Raw genomic sequence first — 23,018 nt, forward strand, 5'->3', positions numbered from 1 at the left:
AAAAATATTAAAATGATATTGTGCTTTTGATGCTATGCTTATAGTTATGATATGCCTAATAAATTCATCCAATCTTAATAGTTCATTACAAAAAATATTTATCAATAAAATAACCATCTTTTATAATCCAGTCTTGCTTACAAAATAATGATAAGTTTGATGTTTATTTTTTTAGCCTCGTTTAATTATAGATTTTTGTACAAATTAAGCACGAAAACGTACATTTTAATGATAATAATAATTTCCTAATTAATCCTATTTACAAATGATTTATCAATGCTTAAAAGAAAATTATATTAATGAATTAAAAATATTAATAAATGATAATAATATATTATAGTATTTCATTTTCAATATTATATATTTTACTGTACATAAACACTTAATGTATTTATGTTTACATTACTATACATAAACATTAACACTTTGCATTGTTCAGTTCAATTTTTTGTTTTTATAGAAATACTTTTAATTAAATAATGCAAATTTATTTTTTAATTTTAATGATGTTATTTTTGTGTATGTAATATTATTTTATAATTGTATACAATTATATTATTATTTCATAGACCGTACATGTGTATTTTATATTTAATATTTTAATTTAAGTTATCTAAAGATTTATTTTTGTAAGTAAAAATAATTTGATTACTGTATATTTATATACAAAACATAAAAACGTTATAAAAATGGGCGGAAAGTAGAACACATAATACGATTATAAAAAATAGTACGTTTTGTTAACAATGCTAAAAAATTCAAAGAATATTGATAATTCTGAATAAGATTGTTTTCAGAATGAAATATTTTTCGACATACTTATTATAATATTATTTTGATTAATATTACATTTGATTTATTTTTTGTTCTATATTGAAGACTTGTATCTATATTATAATTACTATAATTATGCAAATTGCAAAAATGTGAATATAAAAGATGGACTTCGTAACTGGCATGAGATAGGCATATTTATATTAATTACATGTATTTTAAGAAAAATGCATTTATTTAATGTCAACAGCAATGATATTATATTGCTCTGTTTCATTAATAATTTGAATGTTTTATTGATCAAAACATGATCATTTGCTTGCACAGTGACAATATATTTATTTTATCTTATTATAAAATATATATTATATCTTCCATATAGACAATTAAAATTACTATATAAATATCTTGCAATGAATTAGATGGTGATTTTGAATATGCTGATCTAATGCCATTTTAGTGTGATTAAATACAATGACTTTATATCGTAATCACACAAATGATCTACATCAAAAGAAATTTTTGAGTTAATTATAATATATATATAAATTCTAATTTGAAATAAACCAATGTATAATAATATTAATACTTCAATATTATAAAGAAATTAAAAATGGAGTAAAAAAAAAAATTTATAAAGTATTTATGAAATTAATACAATAAATTTTGAAACTGCATGTATATGATGATGTCACAGTATCTCTGTATTTGTGATTATGTGTTAAATTTTTTATAGTTCCGAATTTATCTATCAATTTTATTGTAAAATATCCTTATTTAATACTAGAATATTAATATATTTTTTTCTTTATCATGCAAGTTTAAACTTACATTTTTTTTATAAAAAAAAAAAAAAATTTGATGTTTTGAATGTTATTTGTTATTTTCTTGAAATAATAATTAAATTATATATTATATAAGTGATACTAAAAATTATTACATCGATTAAAAAAAATATTATTTTTAATTAAAGATTAAATTAAAAAATAAAATTTTGTTTTATACAATATAAATACATTTTTAATATGATGAAATAAATAAAAAACAGCATATGTTCGAGCATTTCTTTGAAAAACAAGAGATTATTTCTAATTATTTTACTTATTATTATTTTCAATACTTTTTTATTCCAATATTGTTCAAAATATTTGAAGATTTGTAAATTGTTCCATAATTTTGTTTTATAATCCAATCACATTCTGTGGCACTTTTAGATTAATTATGAATTTGATGATTATATTAGCTTATATATTTAACGTAATATTTCACGATTAATCTTCAAGGCAATATTTTTATATTGACGTTATTTTTAATTTTCTGCTAACATAGTAATAACATTTATAGATTCTAAGGCGCTGTGTTAATTTTTATATAAAGATTATATTTATTATATTGTTATTCTGTTACGAATAATAATTTAAAAAATTAAATCTTAGATCTGTATAAAAAAATTGAATTCTATAATTTTTAAAAGTATATTAATAATATTGTCTAAAATTTAACTTCTCATACCTCTGCTTTTCATATATCATGTCTTTATAAAATTATATAAAGTAAAAATTAATAATAAGAATAAAATAAAATAATATAATAAAAATAAACTGTAATATAAATAATCATTTTAAATAATACTTTGAAATTTATATTCTTTTTCTAAATATAAATTAATGAACTTAATTTTATCAAAATTTTATAATTTACAAATACTAGCATTTAACAATTAAGAATAGATAGGATAAGCTTTAAGGTGTGAAAAGTTATTTTTTAGATAATTAAATTTTTAAATAAAAAATATATTTGCAAACGAATAAAAAATACCTACTTGAAATATTGTTAATCTTTTCTATTTTTCTTCTTTTAATGAATAATATATGTATATGTAGTATATATTATTGTCAAAGTATAAAATTATCTTCTAATGATTTGATATTTGATGAAATAGAAAAATGATAATTACAATGTTTTCTAAATTTTTGTTATTTTCACCTGCTAAATTCAGGAAGAGGTTTAGCTATTTCTTCGCTATAAGCTTTATGAACTGCCTCACATACGAATCTATATTGACTCTAAAAAATAAGTATATTATTTCATAAAATATAAAAATTATTATTTTTATATAAATTTAAATTCAATGTTTTGTAATTTTATAAATTTTAACTTACAGCATTTTGTATCATCATTGCTCTTTGATCTCTCATAGATCGTACAATATCCAATGGATATACTGGTTGATTTGCTTCGATAAGACACAGTGCTGTTTCCATTAAAACTAAAACACCTGTTCTACCTATTCCAGCAGAACAATGGACAACTGCAGGTTCTACTATTCCTGTTCTAGCTGCCCGTACCCTTTCAGTAAACGTTGTAAATTGTCGCCAATCACTAGGAACTCCATGATCTGGCCAACTACAATATTGCATGTGAGTTATATCTCTTTCTTCTCCAGTCTAAAATATAAAATTAATCAATATTTAAAAATTTTTTATATACATACAATATATAATATATATATATTATATAATAATTATATATAATATAATTATAAAATATGATTACTTCTTCTTACATTAATATCACGAAGTATGAATTCTCGAAATATAAAAGTGTCTTCAACATTTTCAGCAGTAGATGTGAGTGTAAGATTTCGTAATGTAAGCGTTTCATTAAGAGCAGGCCAATACTGATGACATTTTGCTCGACCTCGTTCGACTAAAGTTGTGAGCATTACAACGAGAGTACTGCCTGCTTCTAGAACCATCTGCCAGAAATCAGCAACAGTTGAGGACAAAGGTCCTTGAGTAGCAATATATCTGTTAATAATACCCGATCCTGGTATTTCCATATTTACATAGTTAGCATTAATATAATCTCCACTCGCAGAGCCCAAAAGTATTACTCGAGTAACATCATCTATAAATTTTTTATTTTTAAAATATATATATATATAAGATAATATATAGAATATTTCAAAAATGTTGAAACATCCGTAAATTAAAGATTCCTGAGAATTTAAAATAATATTTTCCTTTATAAATTATATTATTTAAAATTATCTCAACAATCTCTAGTTTACAGATATTCCAACATTTTTGAGACACTCTGTATATATCTTAAATTTTTCTTTATATTAAATATGAACTTTTATAATTTTATTTTTCTTTTCTTTTTTATACTTACATGGTGAAATATCTCGATATCGATTTTTATTCTGATTTTCAGGTTTTTTAGATTCAAGAGATGTAAGTTCAGGATTTTTTCTATATAATTGTTCATATTGTGCGATTAAAGCACCACTTGCAAGACCATCAGCAAGAAGCAACATTGATTGAGCTAATGCATCTGATCCAATAGCTGCATGAGGTGCATCCGGAACATACCTTATTATTTCAAGATAAAATTAAATATTTTATATAGTATTTATATAGTTTTATATATAATATTTTAAATAGTATATCAAATATTATTTTTAATATTTATAAATAAACTATACCTATATGGAGGTTCTTCTTCAGATGTTTCATCAGTACCAGCTAATGCATTGTATAATGCATTTGGTCTAACAGTTAATGTCAGTTCACCAGAACCCGAATCACGAGATTGACGAATTAAATTTACTACATGTTCATGTAATAAGCCACTTACATCAATTCCATTTATATACACTACCTATTTTAATTTATTTATAGTAAATAATTTTAAATTAAATAATTTGAAAATAAATATATTTTTAATAATATATAACTATTACCTGATCGCCTTCATTTAATTTTGGATAACAACGATCAGCAGGAGTGTTTGGAGCTACTCTTGATACTAAAATAGGCATATCAAGATCTAAACCACCTTTCACATTAAATCCAAAACGACCTTGTTCATCTGGTGTCAAAGATATTGTAACTAATCCATCTTCCACTATCTAAAATATCCATATTTATATATACAAAAAATATTTATAAACATTAAAATAAATACCTGAGGAGCAGGTGAACTTGTAGGTTCACTATAAGCAGGAAGATCATAAATGTTTCTTTCAGCAGTTGTATCATCATCAGCATAACTTAAAACTCTAGAACCTAATACGGGCGAAAATGCATTTCCTTGTGTATGTGAGCTTGTTATTTCTTCACGGAGAGACAAGAAACCACCTTCACTATGGAATAAAAAATAAAAATAATTTTAAATATAAAAATATAAAAATATTAAATTAGTTTAATTTAAATTAAATTAATATATATTAATTTATATTAAATTTAATATTAAATTAGTTTCAACGAACTCATCGCTAGGATTCCCTTCACCCCATGCTCGACGAGGTTCACGAGCACCAAGAGACTGAACTTTGTTATCATATGGTCTAGATGGTCTTCCAGGAGGTATAGATAATTTTCCTTTTTCTTCAATTGGAACTGATGTTACTCCATGTACTAATCTTTTACTTGGAGATCTAAACAATTTAAATTAATATTTATATTATATTTATATTATATTATTAATAATAAATAAATTAATATTACCGTATAAATGTTCTTTCTACTCTTGCTCTATGTTTTCCATCTTCCACTGTTTGAAATTCTGTACGTCCTGAATACGTAAATCTACTACTTAAAGTAAGTGGAAAACGTCTCGGTCTTGTTTTAGGACTATGAAGTCGAAAAAATGTATGATGTTCTACACACGCTTTCCATAAATTTTTTGAACTACGATACGTTTGCATATTAAATCCTAATAAAGTATCATAGTTTTCTGACTGCAATAGAATTGATTTGTAGAACCTAAAGAAATTTAAATTTTATTTTTTAATTATAAAAGTTTAGAATACCTGTTCCCTTCTTAGTTGGATAAAAAATTGTTTTCGTTTAAATGATATTTTAACTATTTTTGACCATGAAAACACATTAATTTTTATTCCATTTTGAAATACTACTAAACCTATAGATGTTACTCCTAATTGTATTTCTTTATTTGTTGAATCCTAAAAAAGAAAAAAATAAAAATTAAAATAAAATAACTGTTTAATAAATTTATAAAGAAAATTAGAGGATGAATATATACTCTAGCTTTATGTAATTCTACTCCATACATATCCAATCTTTTTGCATGATCTAAAAAATTGAATTCTGCATCTGCTGGTAATTGGCCTCTAAAAATATAGTAATATTTTTAATATAATTATATAAAATTTACAATGTATTATAAAATTTAAATTATTAACATTACAAAATAATGTTACTAATCTAACTTCAACCTACTTATGAAGTTTATGCAGTTCAGCTATTTTTTTTTCCATTTCTTCAGTTTGACCAGGTATTAACTGCAATCTGGAAAGATATCCTGGTCCATGTTCTTCGGGATGATAATCACCTAACTCAGCTAGTTAAAAACATAATGTATTAATTATATTATTATATTAATTATATTGTATAAATTAAAAATTTTTATTTTAAACCAAATAATCTCAATACTCACATTGAACAGTATAACTAGCAATAAGACATGCTGTACTTGGTGATAACTGAAGTTTTCCTTGTAAAATATCTCTTCGTATTTGTAAATAAAATTGATATCTGGTATATTCTTCTTGCAATTTGCTAGGATCAGATACATAAAATTTAACTCTAAAATAAAATTGTCCACCTGAAATAATATAAGATATTAAATTATCTTTTATTTTTTGTATTTAATTGTAAATAAGTCTAAATACGATCTTTACCCTTACTTCTTATCTGCTTTTTTACTGGTTTGCTAGGATCTAACCATCTCTAAAATATAAATCCATTTATAATATTATTTAATTAGTATAAACTTTTTCAAATTTTAATAAATTCGATAAAAAAATTTACCATTACATCTGGAGAATATGTACATATTGCAACTCCATTTTCAGCATATTGCAAACCAAAATAATCTTTTTCAACAAGTTCTAAGTGTTGGAATACTAAATCTAATAATGTTTGACCTTTTGCTCTTTTCTAAAAGATATTTAAATATTTATATTAATTGTAATATTAAAAATTATATTTGTTTAAAATAAACTTACATCTAGTTGAAATGTATGCTGTGTATCATCAAGAAAGATAACAGTAGCAGATAGAGATTTTAATCTACGATTTCTTGCTAATTCAGCTCCACGAACGTGGTAGCTCCCACTGGAGCCACTCAACGCTCTACGCGATACACTTTCAATCATTTCAAAAATACGAAGGCGTGTCAACCACCTTCCCGACACCACCTCTCTGCTATATTGTTCACCTAAATGAAAAATTATATGACAAAAGTAAAAATTATATTAAAAATAATAAAAAAAAATAAAAAATTAAGCATTATTTCAAAAAGCATTAATAATTGTTCTTATTCATTAATTTATTAAACAAAAATTCTTTTAAACATTAATATATATTATGAAAAGGAATTAATTAGTAATAATAAGGTTATGTTAAAAATTATGTTGTCAAGCTTGATAAATCATATTGGATACATCAGTTCCATATAATGCTATAGTCTGATTAATCATAAAGCACTATTAAAAATAATTACATTCAGGAGATGTCATTGAAAATAACTTCATCAAGTCAATAATCTAATGTCAGTTACATAAGCATGTCTACTAAGTACCAGAATAATGTAGAACAAGCATTCTTAAAATAGTTTACATAAAAGAAGCAAATGAACTTATTAAATATCATATATTTAATATCATATATTTAATAAGAACTATATATAATATTAACCTCTGAAGAAATAATCATTAAAATATTTTTTCTTTTTTACAAAATTAATAAAAATACATAAATATTTTAATTCATTATTATTAATTTCAATTAAAAAATATTTAAATATTCATTTATTTATTTATTTCTAGAAAAATAAAGTCATTAAAATTTTTTTTTATATATTACAAACAATAATAAATAGTGAATATTTGAAATATTTAAGATAATATTTGAGGTTTTCTTTGAAAAATTACTGGAATTTAATTACAAATAATTTTAATATTAATATATATATGTATATAAATATATATATATATTCTAAATATATTGTTCTAAATAGATATTTATATACATCAAAATAATTGTGTTACGATTATATTAAATTATATTAAACGAACATTATAAAATCTACTTACATTCATGATATGTTATACTATTTTGGTTTTCATAGGTGTTTTTACACACTTGATGAAAAACCACTAATAATAATTATTATTTTTGTAGATTAGATTCAAGAAATCATTAAGAAACAAATAATTTTCTTCAATTATGTTGAAATTTTTTCTTCTTAGAACTTTTTTCATTATTTTCTATAACTACATATTAATACGATTACATTTGTAAATATAATTTTAATTAAAATGAATCACGATAGTAATTATATGACATTATTTATTGAATCATTTCAGTAATATTTATGTTAAATAATCATGCATATTTTTCACTCACTCAATAACATATAAGGTAACACTAATAAACGACATGAAAAAGCAATAATGTCAATGAATTATAATCACATTGCTTTTTACATCACAATAATTATTTAAAAAAAATAATTATAATAAATTATACCATCGTTTCAAATTAATTATTTTTTACAATATTATTCTACCGAAGTCAAAATTTTATTTATAGTATAAAATTACTTGACGCCTTGATATAAATCTCAAGTATTTTATATGTACTATTGTACACATGTTGCATATACTCATTACTATTAGTCACAGACTAAATAAACTTAAGATTCTTCGCTAAATATATTTTTTTTTATAGTCATTTATTTTTTATAAATTGATATACGATAAAAATAATAAAATAACATTTTAATATTTTATCAAAAAATAATCTATATTAAAAAAATATTTATACATTTATATTAAAAATATTTTTGTATTCATATTATTTTATTAGTTTACATTTTTTCTTAAAAAATAAAAATATTTTTGTATTAATATAATATTATTTATTATTTCATTTTATATTTTAATAACGCTTAAAATTGATTTGTACCGTGTATAATAATATTAAAATTAGTTAACTAATTGACCGCTTGTAGCGTTTGAATTTTCTTTAATTGACAACCAACTATATTGTATTAAACCGTTCCCGCCGTGCGCTTTAGTTGTGGATTACAGTTGCAGTTTGGTTATAATTCCCGCCACTTTCATAACGAGTAACGAATTTTAATAGCAATACTTGTTTAATATTAAGGAAAATGTGATAATATTATAGCATTTTCTATCATTTGAATGTTTCGTTCGTTATCATTTAAGCTGGAAAGATTTATTATAATTTAATGTCGAGTTGATTCATAGTCTACTTTATATATATAGATAGAGTACTTACTTAGTACTTAGGTAGGCTGTGGTTGATTTCATACAACCGCGTGTTGTGTTACGCTGAACAAGTTTAAAACAACATGGCAAACGTATCTGTTGATAAAGAGACATTCTTTCGGCGTATGAAGCGGCTTTATACGGCGTGGAAGGTAAAATGAGTTATAATGATTTATTTCATCGTTAAAAATAAACATAATTATTTAATAAATAAGAATAATTGTTTTTGTTAAATAGGATGGAGAAGTTGGTACAGATGACAGTTTTAGTAAAATGGATTGTCTCGTCTCCGCTGTAGGCACGGATGAAGATATTGTGTATAGCAAATCGACAGCGTTGCAAGTAATGCTTTCTTAGATACTGATACTGCGTGTTGTATTTTGTATTGCGTATTTGGTAACGATAAAATAACCTAATTTTTATGACTCAAAAAACATTTATATTTTTATTTTGTGACAATAAAACTTAAAATAATTTGCAAAATTATTAGAAAATAAATTTATTTATATAATTAAAATATAACTTTTTATTTTGTTATTAAAATATTGTTATTTTTATGTTTATAAAAATTAATGTTGATATTTTATTTTAGACATGGCTCCTGAGTTATGAACTTACAGATACTATAATGATCTTAGCAGAGGAATCTATTTGTTTTTTGGCTAGCAAAAAAAAGATTGAATTCTTAAGAAAACTTGAAAATCAGAAAACGGAAGAAACTGGAGTACCTCCTGTGAAACTTCTTGTGAGAGATAGAGTATGTATTTTTTTATAATTTATATTTTTTTAGAAATAATCATATGATTTTAGTCAATATTGATCATAATTTCATTTTCAAGAATGATGAAGACAAAGCAAATTTTGCCAAACTTATTGAAATTATAAAACAAAGTAAGAAGGGTAAAACATTGGGTGTTTTTTCTAAAGAAAATTATCCAGGTGCCTTTATGGATGCATGGAGAGCTACTTTAAAGTCAGAATCTTTTGATACGGTATGATGTTGTTTTATATTATACAATATATCAAGTATTGCAATATTATAGAATTTGATTATGACATTATGTATTAGATTGATGTAAGTGCTGCAGCTGCATATGTAATGTGTCCAAAAGAAGATGCTGAAATTCTTACAGTAAAAAAAGCATGTTTAGTATCTGTGGATGTTTTTACAAAATATCTTAAAGATCAAATTATGGAAATTATAGATTCTGATAAGGTATTTTTGTTTATATATTATTTATTTATTTAAAAATTTGAAAATATAAATTTATATCTTGAAATTCATCTTAACATATAATTATTTTTATTTTAGAAAGTTAAACATTCAAAGCTTGCAGAAGGTGTAGATGCAGCTATAACAAATAAGAAGTATGTGACTAGTGTTGATGTTACTCAAGTAGATATGTGTTATCCTGCGATAATACAAAGTGGTGGAAATTATTCTCTAAAATTTAGTGTTGTTAGTGATAAGAACACTTTGCATTTTGGTGTTATTGTTTGTTCTCTTGGAGCACGTTACAAATCTTATTGTTCAAATATAGTACGAACATTATTAGTAAATCCTACTAAAACTATTGAGGTAAATGAAAAATAAAATAAATTAAATTAAAATAAATTAAATAAAATAAATAAATAAATTAAATAAAAATAAAATAAATTAATAATAAATTAATTATTTTATAATAATAAAATTTCTTCTCATTTTTAGGACAATTATAATTTTCTTTTACAATTAGAAGAGGAAATTTTAAAGAAATTAGTAGCAGGAGTGAAAATAAGCGAAGTATATGAAACGGGTGTTAAATATGTAAAAGATGAAAAACCAGAAATGTTAGATCATTTAACAAAACATTTTGGATTTGCAATGGGTATTGAATTCAGAGAAAGCTCTTTACTTATTGGTCCAAAAATTCATGCAACACTAAAAAAAGGCATGGTATTTAATGTTAACGTTGGATTGGCAAACCTTATTAATTCAGAAGCTACTGATAAAGAAGGAAAAATTTATGCTCTTTTCATTGGTGATACAGTTATGATTAATGAGGTATTATGTTATGTTATATTGTTTATGGATTTATTGGATTTAAATTATATATTTTTTTTATAAATGCAGTTATAAATATCATAATAAATGATAGTTGAAAAATGCAAATTGAAATGACATATTTATTTCAGGGACAACCTGCTACAAATTTGACACCATCAAAGAAAAAAGTAAAAAATATTGGAATATTTGTTAAGGATGAAGAAGAAGAGGAGGAAGAAGGAAGTGGAAAAGAAAATGAGCCTAAACCTGAGATTCTTGGTCGTGGGAAAAGAACAGCTGTAATAGAATCTAAATTAAGAACAGAACATAGTTCTGAAGAAAAAAGAAAACAACATCAAAAAGAACTAGCACAACAATTAAATGAAGTTGCAAAAGCTCGATTGGCACAACAATCTGGTGGAAAAGAACAAGAAAAAATACGGAAATCAACCATATCATATAAAAGTCTAAGTCATATGCCACGAGAACCAGAAGTAAAAGAACTGAAATTATATGTTGGTAAGTATTTTTATATAAATTAATTTTTACATATGTATCATATTACATTGCATATTACATTCATATTTCAGACAAAAAATATGAAACTGTAATTCTCCCTATTTTTGGAATTCCTGTACCTTTTCACATATCCACAATTAAAAATATTTCACAGTCAGTAGAAGGAGATTATACATATCTCCGAATAAATTTTTTTCATCCTGGTGCCACAATGGGTCGAAATGAAGGAGGATCTTATCCACAACCTGATGCTACATTTGTAAAAGAAGTGTTAGTATATTAATTTATTAGATTTTTTATCATTTATTATGATATTTATAATTTTTTACAAATTGAATGATGTGAAAATGAATTATTTAAATATTAATAAAATTTTTATTTTTTAGAACATATCGAAGTACAAATACCAAAGAACCTGGTGAAATTTCAGCACCATCTTCTAATTTAAATACAGCTTTTAGATTAATCAAAGAAGTTCAAAAAAAATTTAAAAATAGAGAGGCAGAAGAAAGAGAGAAGGAAGATCTTGTAAAACAAGATACTTTAATACTATCTCAAAATAAGGGTAATCCAAAACTAAAAGATTTATATATTCGACCAAATATTGTTTCAAAGAGAATGACAGGAGGATTAGAGGCACATGTAAATGGATTTCGCTACACTTCGGTTAGAGGCGATAAAGTTGATATTCTCTACAATAATATTAAGAATGCCTTTTTTCAACCATGTGATGGCGAAATGATTATATTGCTTCATTTTCATTTAAAAGTATATATCCTTTATATTATTTTTTTTTATTTATTTTTTATAAAAACTTAATTATTAAATGTTTATATTAAACATTTTTCAGCATGCAATTATGTTTGGTAAAAAAAAACATGTAGACGTACAATTTTATACAGAAGTTGGTGAAATTACTACAGATTTAGGGAAACATCAACACATGCATGATCGTGACGATCTTGCTGCAGAACAATCAGAACGTGAACTTAGGCACAAATTAAAAACTGCTTTTAAAAGTTTTTGTGAAAAAGTAATGTTTAATGACTAAAATATTTTATTTTGCAAAATTAATAAATATGTTTTAAGAAATAACAAATATTATTTAGGTTGAAAGTATGACAAAACAAGAAATTGAATTTGATACACCTTTTCGAGAATTGGGATTTCCTGGTGCACCATTCAGAAGTACTGTTCTTTTGCAACCTACTAGTGGATGTTTAGTAAATCTTACAGAATGGGTAAATTCTGTTTATATATATACATATATGTATACTTGTATAATATATATATATATATATTTATTTATTTATTTATTTATTTATTTATTATTTATAATATTTATTTTAGCCTCCGTTTGTTATTACTTTGGAAGATGTTGAACTTGTTCACTTTGAAAGAGTACAATTTCATCTTAAGAACTTTGATATGATTTTTGTTTTTAAAGATTATCATAGAAAAGTCGCTATGTTAAATGCTATTCCCATGAACATGCTGGATCATGTAAAGGAATGGTTAAAGTAAGTTTTTTTTTGCGTTTTTCTCTTTTTTATTATCTTATCTTTTAAAAATTAATTATAGATTTATATTTTTTTTAGTTCGTGTGATATCAGATATACAGAAGGTGTACAATCTTTAAATTGGACAAAAATTATGAAAACTATCACAGATGATCCAGTAGGATTCTTTGATAGTGGTGGTTGGAGTTTCTTAGATCCAGAAAGTGATGCAGAAAATGATGAAGTAGAAGATGAAGAAGAAGAAGAAGATGATGCTTATGAGGTATGGAATTAAATAATTATAAATAATATAATATAATAAAAATTTATGTGAATTCTATATCTTATACTTTATTTTTAGCCATCTGACTTAGATAGTGAGGAAGAGTCTGATGATGATTCTGAATATTCTGAAGCTTCAGAAGACTCAGATAGTGAAGGTATTCAAAAATGTTATTTAAATATTATAAATAAAAGAAAAATATATTTTGATTATTATTTAACATTTCTTTTTTTATTAAATTTATTTTATTTATTTTAGAAGAGGAATTAGGTAGTTCTGAAGAATCTGGTAAAGACTGGTCTGATTTGGAACGAGAAGCAGCCGAAGAAGATAAAGAAAGAGGAGAAGATCGGTTTCATGATGATTATAATTCAAGTAAAAAAAAGAAAGGAAGTCGAAAACATTCACCTTCACCATCAAAAGATAGGTATGTTATATAATCTTATGTTTTTGTAGTCTGTTATTAACTTCATAGATTTCATATTAACATTATCTATAATTTGTAGGCATAATTCGAAACACAAGAGTTCTTCAAGTTCAAAAAGTAAAAGTTCGTCCAGTAGTAAAGACAAAAAATCATCATCGTCGGATAAACATAGGTAAAAAATTATGTGATTTTAGAATGTGATATAGAATTTTGATTATATTAGATTTAGAAACATTTTGCTGTAAAATTGTGTTAAGTATATGCTTTAATAATTATGCTTTAATAAAGATCGGATCGATCACGGAGTGGGGGATCACACAAGAAAGTGTCTCCTTCCAAATCATCCAAACACAGGTGATTAACATAAATATATATATATTTGTTGTTATTATTTTTGATATTTTGTTTCTATTTAGCCCCAAGAAGAGTGATAAACACGATAAACATGATAAACACAGATCATCTAATCACTCTTCATCTAGTAGTAAGAAACGATCTCGTGAAGAAAGTGCAGAAAGAAACGATAGGGGATCGAAAAAATCTAAGTACGTATAAATATTTTATAAATTAATTTCTACAAATATATAATATTTTTTATAATATTGTTTATGTTTTTATTACAGAAAATAAAAAATATTGTCTACGCATTGAAGGAAATAAATATGAAAACACGAACACTAAATGTTAATTCTATATTAAATTTTCTTATGGTACGTTGATTATATTTAAAAAATAGTACATTTTCTTGCATTGATTTATTTAAACTGTTAGCAAACGATCTGTTGATATTATTTAAAAGTTTGATAGTGTGCTACTAAGATTCAAATACTTGACAGTATCTACTTGATAGCGACATAATATGTATGAACTTGTACGGGTAATTTAACATAAATTTATGTATGAACATTTTTTATCACTTGTACATAAAACATTCTTTTTTAAGTAAAAAAATGTCGATGTTAATTATATAATATAGCTACTAACATGTATCATTTCATTCCATTATTCGTTTGCTAGTAGTATTCAAACGTATATATAATAATTTATTAAGTTTATGAATTAAAAATGCATTAAAGCATTAAAAGGCATTCATTGTACAGATAGTATATATAAAAACAAGAAAAAACTTTTCTTGTCTGTTATGTCATTGTTCTTTATAAAATGGACATAAAAATTAGTTCGTAATTATAATAAACAATAAGAAAATTTACAAGTATAATGTAATATGGTCTCAATGCAAGACAATGCACTAATGGTAATTATCGTACATAAGACATCCAGATCATAGATATTAATTTACTAAGCGAAGAAAGCTGAAATGGATCAAAATCTTTGATAATTCTGTTCGCATAGTTCTGAAATTTGTACCTTAGTAAACAAAATAAATACTTTTTTATGTGTACAAAAGAAACCATGTACAAAACATTGTCACTTACAGTGCTCACAAAATAGAATTGTTGTTATTTAAACACAGTTATATATTTTTAAAAAACGGTATTATCATTGAATTTTTACTATTTTTTACAAATTTAAACAAAAATAATTTCATCTTTTAAATTTTATATAGTTATTTTCTGTTAACATTAAAAAAAGGAAAGATTATGAATAAGTTCATGTGAAAGAGAAATTAAAATAAAAGTAGAATTTTTACAAATTTATTATATATATATATATTTTTTTTTTTTTTTTTTTTTTTATAATAAATATGAGATAGTTTGATCTATTTAAATTTCTCTGCAATGCCATGTAACAGATGCCAAAGAAGAACCGTTTCAATAATAACATAAATGTAGGTGAAGTGAAAGTGTAACTCTGGTTAGTGGTTCTGCAGCTTTCTCCAACATCGCTAGGTACATATATAATTCTGGCAGGTTACTTAGTTCGACATTTCACAATTTACGAATGACATTTTTTTTTTTTTTATGATGAATGATGTTACTTGGAATGCGTGTTGTAATATTCCTTTTACGAATGATGTTTGCAGGAAGCCAGTTTAAAATATTTTAAGTATGTAACAAATTTTATAAAATCGTAAAATAAATCATCATGATTTTTTAAATAGTTTTTTTTATTAAGCATAGAAATATTTTTATTATTGAATTGTTTTTTTATGAAGACAATTTTTAAAAATTAAAAATTGTACAAATATATTATAATATTTTTAATCATTTATTTATCAAAAATGGAAAAGTCTAAATACATCGTATCATTTTATAAATAATTGTTATAAAACTTAAATTTAAGTAAAAAAATTTTTTACAAGGAAACGACGATAGCAATGGAAAAGAGCGAATTTAATTTCGTCCTATTTGGTCAATCTGGGCTTGGAGATTGTTCACCACTTCCGATGGAACATGTGCTCCCAAAATTTCAAAAAGATTGATCTTCTGCTCTCCAGGAATTGACTCATAAGCTGCCAGTTCAATACCTTCTTGAACTTTTTGTATTGTCGCATCTTTTGGAATAAGATAAGTATTTTGTGCTTGTTTTATAGCCTCATTACTAAAAATTTGACCATCTTTTTGCGGAAATGCCATAATTATTTCCACAATGAATAATATTGCTAATAGCATGAAACGGATTTCCATCTAAAATAAATAAATTTAAAAATTGAATAATTTTTTAATATTTCATTATGTTAATTTTTTTTACGTAACTTTAATTTATTATTTTATTTTTTTAAATATATTTTCTAAAAAATTGTCAAATTTTTTATTTATTTATTTTTTTTTTTGAAAATGAAATATTTTTATTACTAGATTATAACTTGATGAAAATTTTAAAGCATTAGACATCGGATTCTATTTCAATAATAAGTGTGTGAAAGTAAAAAATATCTTATATTTAATGAAATAATTTTTTTTTTAATTTTAATTTAATTTGGAATTAAAAATATTTATTTTGTATTTTATCATTATAAGAAAAATTTATTTTTTGCAATTTTTTATTTAATGGAACGAAAAACATTACAAAATAATGAGTATATATATATATATATATGCCTACGCGAAGAAAGGTATTTATATAATTGTAAAAGATAAGTTTTCATATTATTAATAAATTGTTAATTACATAATATTAATTTATTTAATTCAATATCAAATTTTCTATACTAATTTTGTAATATAAAATTTAAAAATTTTAATTTGTAAAAATGACGAATAGATATAAATTATAAATGAAAGTGAACAGGAATCAATAAATAATGCGATCATAAATAAAATTATAGATTAAATTTTCTTAAATAAACATTTAATTATTATATTTATATAATATATAATAATTAAATGAATATAAAAATTAAAAATATTATAAACTAAAATTTATAGTTATATAATATTTTCGCGCAAGAATTAATACATATGTAATACAGTGTAATTTATAAAAATAAAAAAAAAGTAATTAAAAATCGTTTCAATAATAATTTAACTTTATTATAAAAGAATGATGAAATTGATAATAATATCCCAATAGCTGATATTTTTTTATATTAAAATTAATAAAGAAAGAAACAAATAAAACATCGATGAAATAATTTTGTTAATGATAGTTTTTTATTATTATTTTATTATTATTTTACAATTATAAAATAAAATAGAAACGATATTAATAATTTTAATTGTGATATCACAATCAATATTTTTACAATTTATCAGATTTTCAAACTAATTAATTTAGTTCTTTAGGAAAATGTATTTATACTTTCACTTTTATTAATGATAAATTATAATGTAAGATACAATTTTCTGATATTAACTTTCTTATTTATTTTATTCTAAATAAAAAAAATCTAATTTTAAATTTAAATAAAAAATTTTAACTTACATTGATTTAATGTTGAATTTTAGAAATAGATAAACCGATTTATAATTAATATCAATACATATATCAATAAAATCAATTTAACTGATTAACGATTATCCAATAAAAAATATAATTCCTTGATGTCGATGCAATTTGTAAATGCTGCAAGGTTAACAGTAAAAGTCTAATAGCGATTGTAAAAACGATTTCGTGAATGGTACTCACGTCGGTAATGCGTCGTTTCACAATTGGTTAACGTGAAGTGAAACTAAGCGCGCAACCGGCAGAAGCGGCTTTTATACTCGAAATGCTTACCATACGACAGTAGTACACCACTCTTATATCCGAGGATCTTTCTTCTAATTAGTTAATACTTGAGAAAGAAATTTAAATTAAATTAAATAATATTTAAATTCGCAATTATCACTTTTTTTTTCATTTTTTTAGTTTTTTATTTATCATTGATTTTTCCAAATGGAGAATTTGAAATAATCATTGCCATTATTATATATATAATGTTATATTTCACAAATCATTATTATAGCATTTATTTTATAGAATATATAACTATAATGTTTATTTAATTTTGCTTATTTTTTGCACTAGATTAATTTTTATTGTAATAAATGTCATTAATAAATTTTTCTTATAAAAATATTTATAATAAAAATATTTTTTTTATAATAAAAAAAATTTTAATTATAAATTATAAATATTTTAATATATTTAATTAATTTTAATTTTCTATAAAATAATTTAATAATATATAATATTTTATATATTTTATATATATAAAATATATAAAATATATTTATAATTAATAATATTTCTATAATTATTTATAATTAGATATATACTTACATGACTATATAATACTGATTGACATGATATATAATGCTGATACTTTAAATTCAAATAATTCTTCTAAACTTTTCTCTTTTACAAATACTAATGCACGACTCGCTATAAATATTGCGGCCAATATGTTATGAGGAACCATTAGTATTCGATTAACGTTTCACTTTTAGTATTTCCCTTTTATTGGTTTGTCAAAAAATGTTATTCTTTTTTTTATAACATTTAATGTAAATTTAAATATTTATTTATCATGTTTTTGAAATATTAATGTTTTTGAATTAATGAAATATTAAATGTTTTTGAATAAATATAAAAATAATATATTCATTTCTTATTTATAAAAACCTATAAAAAAATATCATTTTTTATATTTTGCACTTTAGATTTAAAAAAATGTTATTTAATTATTTTTTATCATATATAAATTTATATATAAAATTATTTTTAATAATGAATTTAATCTCTTTTTATTTCTTGCCCAATAAAGTATTATATATATTAATGGTAATTTTATTTTAATGAAGATTAAAAATTCGAAATATTAGATAAAAATTAATCAAAGAAACTTTGAGTTACGTGACAAAACATATGAACTAGAAATCACATTTTGCAAAAGAAATTATATTCGTGATTTATTTGAATCGTTTTGCGATTACTAAAATTGAATTACTTAGAACCTGAACTTTGTATAAACTTTATACAATATACTTTATACATATCTATCAAGTATATTTTCTACGTAATGAGACTTGTCTCGATCGGATTCTATTATTAATCACAAAACGTAATTTAAAATATATTACTAACTAAAATTTTCTGATCGCGGATAAAATTTAAATAATTTTTTGAAAATATTGTGATTTTTCTTTCTATTAATGGATATAGCTTTCAAAGAAAAGAAATTCCTACAAAAAATATAATCCTGTTGTATAATTGTTGTATAGTTTGTATGAATTCATAAAATTCATTTTGTGGATTAAAAATACAAATATTTTTTTATAAATTTCTCATTTATTATTTATTCTATAATTCTTCTATAATTCTTTTATATTTTTAAAAATAAATTAAAAATAAATCTATAAAAAAATTATAATGATAAAAGATGATGGATAATATGGAATAATGTACAATATCTTATATGATACTGTAAATTATTTTATTTTGTTTATTCAATAAGATATACATTGATTTTTACACATTCGAAATATAAATATGTAATATATAGATGAATTATATAGGCAAAATCCATAAATTTGATAATTGCTTTTATATCTTAGACATTAATTTTTACGCAAAAGAAACATATTATCGAAATATATTGAATTTAAATAGTATATCCTGGGAATTTTGCTAAAAGCGGTTGTTGAATATCGATCAAAAAATAAATTGTACCAGCAAGACCTAAAATAATACAGATATTATTAATTTGATAATAAATATGAATAATAGATGATAAAATTTGATAATAATTTGTAATAAAATACCTTCAAATAATGAAAATGGTCTATCAGGAATCTTTTTTCTATGTGTTCCATAATCCATACACCAATCTGCAAACTTACAAGCCCTATAAAGATATTTTATATCCTGCACATAAAATAAATATTTTATTGATATTTATTACTATATTATATATCTAATACATTTATCTAATACATTTAAATTTAACTATTATATATATATTATATATTTATATTTAAATTTAACTTAACCTTTGTTTGTTGAAAAAGACATAAAAACGTATATGCATTTCCAGATACGCCATGACATATTCCATATCCCTTTCTAAGCACTCCTCTTGACCAAATCAATTCTCCACATTGCAGAGCAGTTTTTAAATAATTTTTATTTTCATATATCTATATATCCATATTTAATAATATATTAGATATAATGTTACTAAAAATTAAAAATTAATTAAATAATATTAACCTCATAAGCTAAACAGAACAACATAGTCATTCCAGGTGCACCATGGCACCATTGTATTTTATCACTGTGACTTCCAATAGCAGTTGGAAAGTTTCCAGAAGGAAATCGTAAATTCTGAAGAAAATCTAATGCAGGTCTTATATCTTTCTCTAATTGATCTTTTGTTAAATATTTTCGTGCCTATAATATTAATTATAGTTTAAAATTATTATATTTTTCAAAATTGGATAAACAGGATAGTCTACATAAAATTTTATAAGTTATTTTTTTTAACTAGCATGTGAAAATATGCTAGGAAAATGATTTTTTAATCATAAACAATAACGAAAAATGTTTCAAGCAAATATTATTCAGCCATTTTAATAAATAGAAATTAATATACCATTCATTTAAAAAAAAGAAGGTGGTTTCTGTTTTCCTTTGTAGCCGTTGCAAAAAAATCTTTTGTATCTCAAATCAGTCTTCTTGTATCATTGAAATATAAAAAAAAAATCGATTATAGTTTCCAAGAAAAAAATGTTTTACAATAGTATGCAGACTATTCTATATATTAAAAAAATAATATTATTATATTACTATAAAAATATTATTATCAATTATTAAAATATAACAAAGATATATCTATCATACTTGTAATAATATGTAAAGTATTCCAGCTAATCCATGTGCACCACCGATATATTCTGTTCCATGCCAAATATACATTAAAGGTGTTTTGTACCTTCTTGAAGCAGAATACAAATTTCCAGATTTAATTATAACTGCAATAACCTGATATAATATTTTTTAATCAAAATAATATTATATATGATATTATTAAATATTATATTTAACAGTATAATATACTGTTATTTATTTTAAGTATAATTTTTGTTACTTTTTTAATAAGTTCATCTTCTATGGGAGCAGGAAATATGTTTGAATTCAGAAAAAGAAGGGAAAAGAGATAACCAGCTCTTCCATAAAGTAATTCATCAGGCAAACCACTATTTTCATCCAAAACATAAGAAGATAATGACTTTATTCTGAAAGTAATATAAATAAAAAAATATAAAAATTAATTTATTTTGTTATTAAATAATATTATATATTTCTAATATTATAAAATATAAATTAATTAATTTAAAAAATTAAAGTATTTACCTTGAAATTATATCTTGTGTTGTAGTAGAATTGTTTTGCGAATGAAACATAATTGCAGACAAAGTTAATGGACCCACAATACCAGTCAAAAATGTAATTTCTCTTTTGCTTCTGCATCTATGTATACATATTCTTATTAATTCCATTGCTTTCTGTTAAAAAAATATATATAAACTTAAAAAATAATTTATCATTTAAAAAAAAAATATTAAAAGATTCATACATCAATATAGTGTGGTTCATTAAAACACTTTCCATATTGATAAAACATATATGCAATTCCTGCTGATCCAGTATATACAGAATAATCATCATGATAGGTCCACTGATGTTCGTTTTCTTCTAATTGATCTATTAATCTCTTTGTTTGTACTTTTAATGTTTCTTTATAATTTTCAGTAATCTAATAAACATAAAATTTAATATACAAATTTCTATTTATTTATAAATAATTTATAATCTAATTATTGATTAATTTATAAATATATTTACCTCATTAGTTGCTGTATTCACAACAAAATTTACTGTAGCATTAGGATAATCTTCAAATGGATTATCATAATGCCGAGCAGTGTCCATTTTGATACGAATTAAATGCGTAAATCGATTAATTATATTTATATATTTTATGCCAAATTTTTCTTTCTTTATTTTATATATGAAACCGGTCTAAAAAAGATAATATAATTTGATACTTTATATTTAATAATAATTTCAATATTTTAAAATATTTTAAAATATTATAAGTATATCACACACATTATAATTTTCATATTCATAAAACAATTAATAATTAATAATTATTGATTATTAAATATTATATTATGTTACATTAACAAAATTAATAAAAAGGTTAGAAAATATATAGTTAGTTAAATGATATATCAAACACATTGATATATCTAAAGATGAATGTATAAAAAATTTCAAATAAATTTTTCTTAATATCAATTATATTTTAGTAATCATAATGAAAAAAAAAAAGATTTTAAAAACATACTGAGAAGGTAAGTATTTGTCGCATTATTCTAAAAATATACTATATCGTTTATTGACAAACCTGCTATAAAAAATTAAATTTTTAAATATAACGTTTGTAATATAAAGAAGTTTATAGTTAAACAAGACTTTTACATTTAAAGTTATAATCGTAACAAAATATTCGAGTTATCGAAACAAAAATACTTATGAAGCAACTTACGAATGAAATTATCACTTCGTGTCGTTTCCAACGTTACCGATTTGACATATAATCAACTTGAATATACAAGATGAACTATACTTACCTTTTTGTTATTTTGTATGTATTGAATTTTTTCTTCTTCTTTTATCTTTTAACAAATATTAAGACGAAATCATTAATCATCGTATAAAATTGTTTTCTATTATATTTCTAATAAAAACTTTCAATTTTTTGTACCTACCTT

At 22.4% G+C, this 23,018-nt stretch overlaps 4 protein-coding genes across 12 annotated transcripts; 1 reads left to right on the forward strand and 3 right to left on the reverse strand.

Moving 5' to 3' along the window:
• Nucleotides 1-2,629: 2,629 nt before the first annotated feature.
• Nucleotides 2,630-8,456, reverse strand: LOC551573 (tyrosine-protein phosphatase non-receptor type 4). 4 transcript variants are annotated; one of them, XM_026443947.1, is made up of 17 exons: nt 8,337-8,456; nt 6,812-7,023; nt 6,615-6,743; nt 6,485-6,533; nt 6,241-6,408; nt 6,024-6,144; nt 5,827-5,914; nt 5,594-5,746; nt 5,289-5,521; nt 5,051-5,218; nt 4,747-4,924; nt 4,523-4,690; nt 4,265-4,440; nt 3,952-4,151; nt 3,341-3,684; nt 2,937-3,221; nt 2,630-2,840 (listed from the first exon to the last, which is right to left on the reverse strand). In XM_026443947.1, the coding sequence occupies exons 2-17, from the start codon at nt 6,959-6,961 to the stop codon at nt 2,757-2,759; spliced, it is 2,694 nt and encodes an 897-aa protein (XP_026299732.1). In that variant the 5' UTR covers nt 6,962-7,023; nt 8,337-8,456; the 3' UTR covers nt 2,630-2,756. The 4 variants fall into 4 exon arrangements, with proteins under 4 accessions (XP_026299732.1, XP_006569639.2, XP_006569638.2 ...); XM_006569576.3 differs by lacking the exon at nt 8,337-8,456 and adding an exon at nt 7,901-8,225; XM_006569575.3 differs by lacking the exon at nt 8,337-8,456 and adding an exon at nt 7,309-7,401 and having other exon boundaries at nt 6,491-6,533.
• A 412-nt stretch (nt 8,457-8,868) lies between these two features.
• LOC551612 (FACT complex subunit spt16) lies at nt 8,869-15,265 on the forward strand. 2 transcript variants are annotated; one of them, XM_624003.6, is made up of 20 exons: nt 8,869-9,252; nt 9,338-9,442; nt 9,693-9,857; nt 9,940-10,092; nt 10,170-10,316; nt 10,413-10,679; nt 10,809-11,144; nt 11,276-11,645; nt 11,717-11,915; nt 12,032-12,413; nt 12,496-12,678; nt 12,755-12,886; nt 12,996-13,165; nt 13,244-13,427; nt 13,506-13,584; nt 13,686-13,854; nt 13,934-14,026; nt 14,143-14,208; nt 14,271-14,399; nt 14,478-15,265. In XM_624003.6, exons 1-20 carry the CDS (start codon nt 9,184-9,186, stop codon nt 14,482-14,484), a joined length of 3,405 nt encoding a protein of 1,134 aa, XP_624006.3. In that variant the 5' UTR covers nt 8,869-9,183; the 3' UTR covers nt 14,485-15,265. The 2 variants fall into 2 exon arrangements, with proteins under 2 accessions (XP_624006.3, XP_016773296.1); XM_016917807.2 differs by lacking the exon at nt 14,143-14,208 and having other exon boundaries at nt 9,184-9,252.
• Nucleotides 15,266-16,000: 735 nt separating this feature from the next.
• LOC725882 lies at nt 16,001-18,023 on the reverse strand. Of its 3 annotated transcripts, XM_006569573.3 has the most exons (3): nt 17,884-17,987; nt 17,680-17,820; nt 16,001-16,442 (listed from the first exon to the last, which is right to left on the reverse strand). In XM_006569573.3, the coding sequence occupies exon 3, from the start codon at nt 16,440-16,442 to the stop codon at nt 16,149-16,151; it is 294 nt and encodes a 97-aa protein (XP_006569636.1). In that variant the 5' UTR covers nt 17,680-17,820; nt 17,884-17,987; the 3' UTR covers nt 16,001-16,148. The 3 variants fall into 3 exon arrangements, with proteins under 3 accessions (XP_006569636.1, XP_026297150.1, XP_006569635.1); XM_026441365.1 differs by having other exon boundaries at nt 17,680-17,958; XM_006569572.3 differs by lacking the exon at nt 17,680-17,820 and having other exon boundaries at nt 16,028-16,442; nt 17,884-18,023.
• A 1,614-nt stretch (nt 18,024-19,637) lies between these two features.
• On the reverse strand, nt 19,638-22,862 carry LOC551636 (lanC-like protein 2). 3 transcript variants are annotated; one of them, XM_006569568.3, is made up of 10 exons: nt 22,793-22,862; nt 22,084-22,260; nt 21,815-21,994; nt 21,592-21,743; nt 21,326-21,473; nt 21,079-21,219; nt 20,449-20,628; nt 20,229-20,375; nt 20,001-20,103; nt 19,638-19,917 (listed from the first exon to the last, which is right to left on the reverse strand). In XM_006569568.3, the coding sequence occupies exons 2-10, from the start codon at nt 22,168-22,170 to the stop codon at nt 19,841-19,843; spliced, it is 1,215 nt and encodes a 404-aa protein (XP_006569631.1). In that variant the 5' UTR covers nt 22,171-22,260; nt 22,793-22,862; the 3' UTR covers nt 19,638-19,840. The 3 variants fall into 3 exon arrangements, with proteins under 3 accessions (XP_006569631.1, XP_624030.1, XP_006569630.1); XM_624027.6 differs by having other exon boundaries at nt 22,652-22,805; XM_006569567.3 differs by lacking the exon at nt 22,793-22,862 and adding an exon at nt 22,592-22,630.
• Nucleotides 22,863-23,018: the final 156 nt, after the last annotated feature.

This window comes from Apis mellifera, linkage group LG1 (assembly GCF_003254395.2).
Source record: "Apis mellifera strain DH4 linkage group LG1, Amel_HAv3.1, whole genome shotgun sequence".
NCBI classification, from domain to species: domain Eukaryota; kingdom Metazoa; phylum Arthropoda; class Insecta; order Hymenoptera; family Apidae; genus Apis; species Apis mellifera.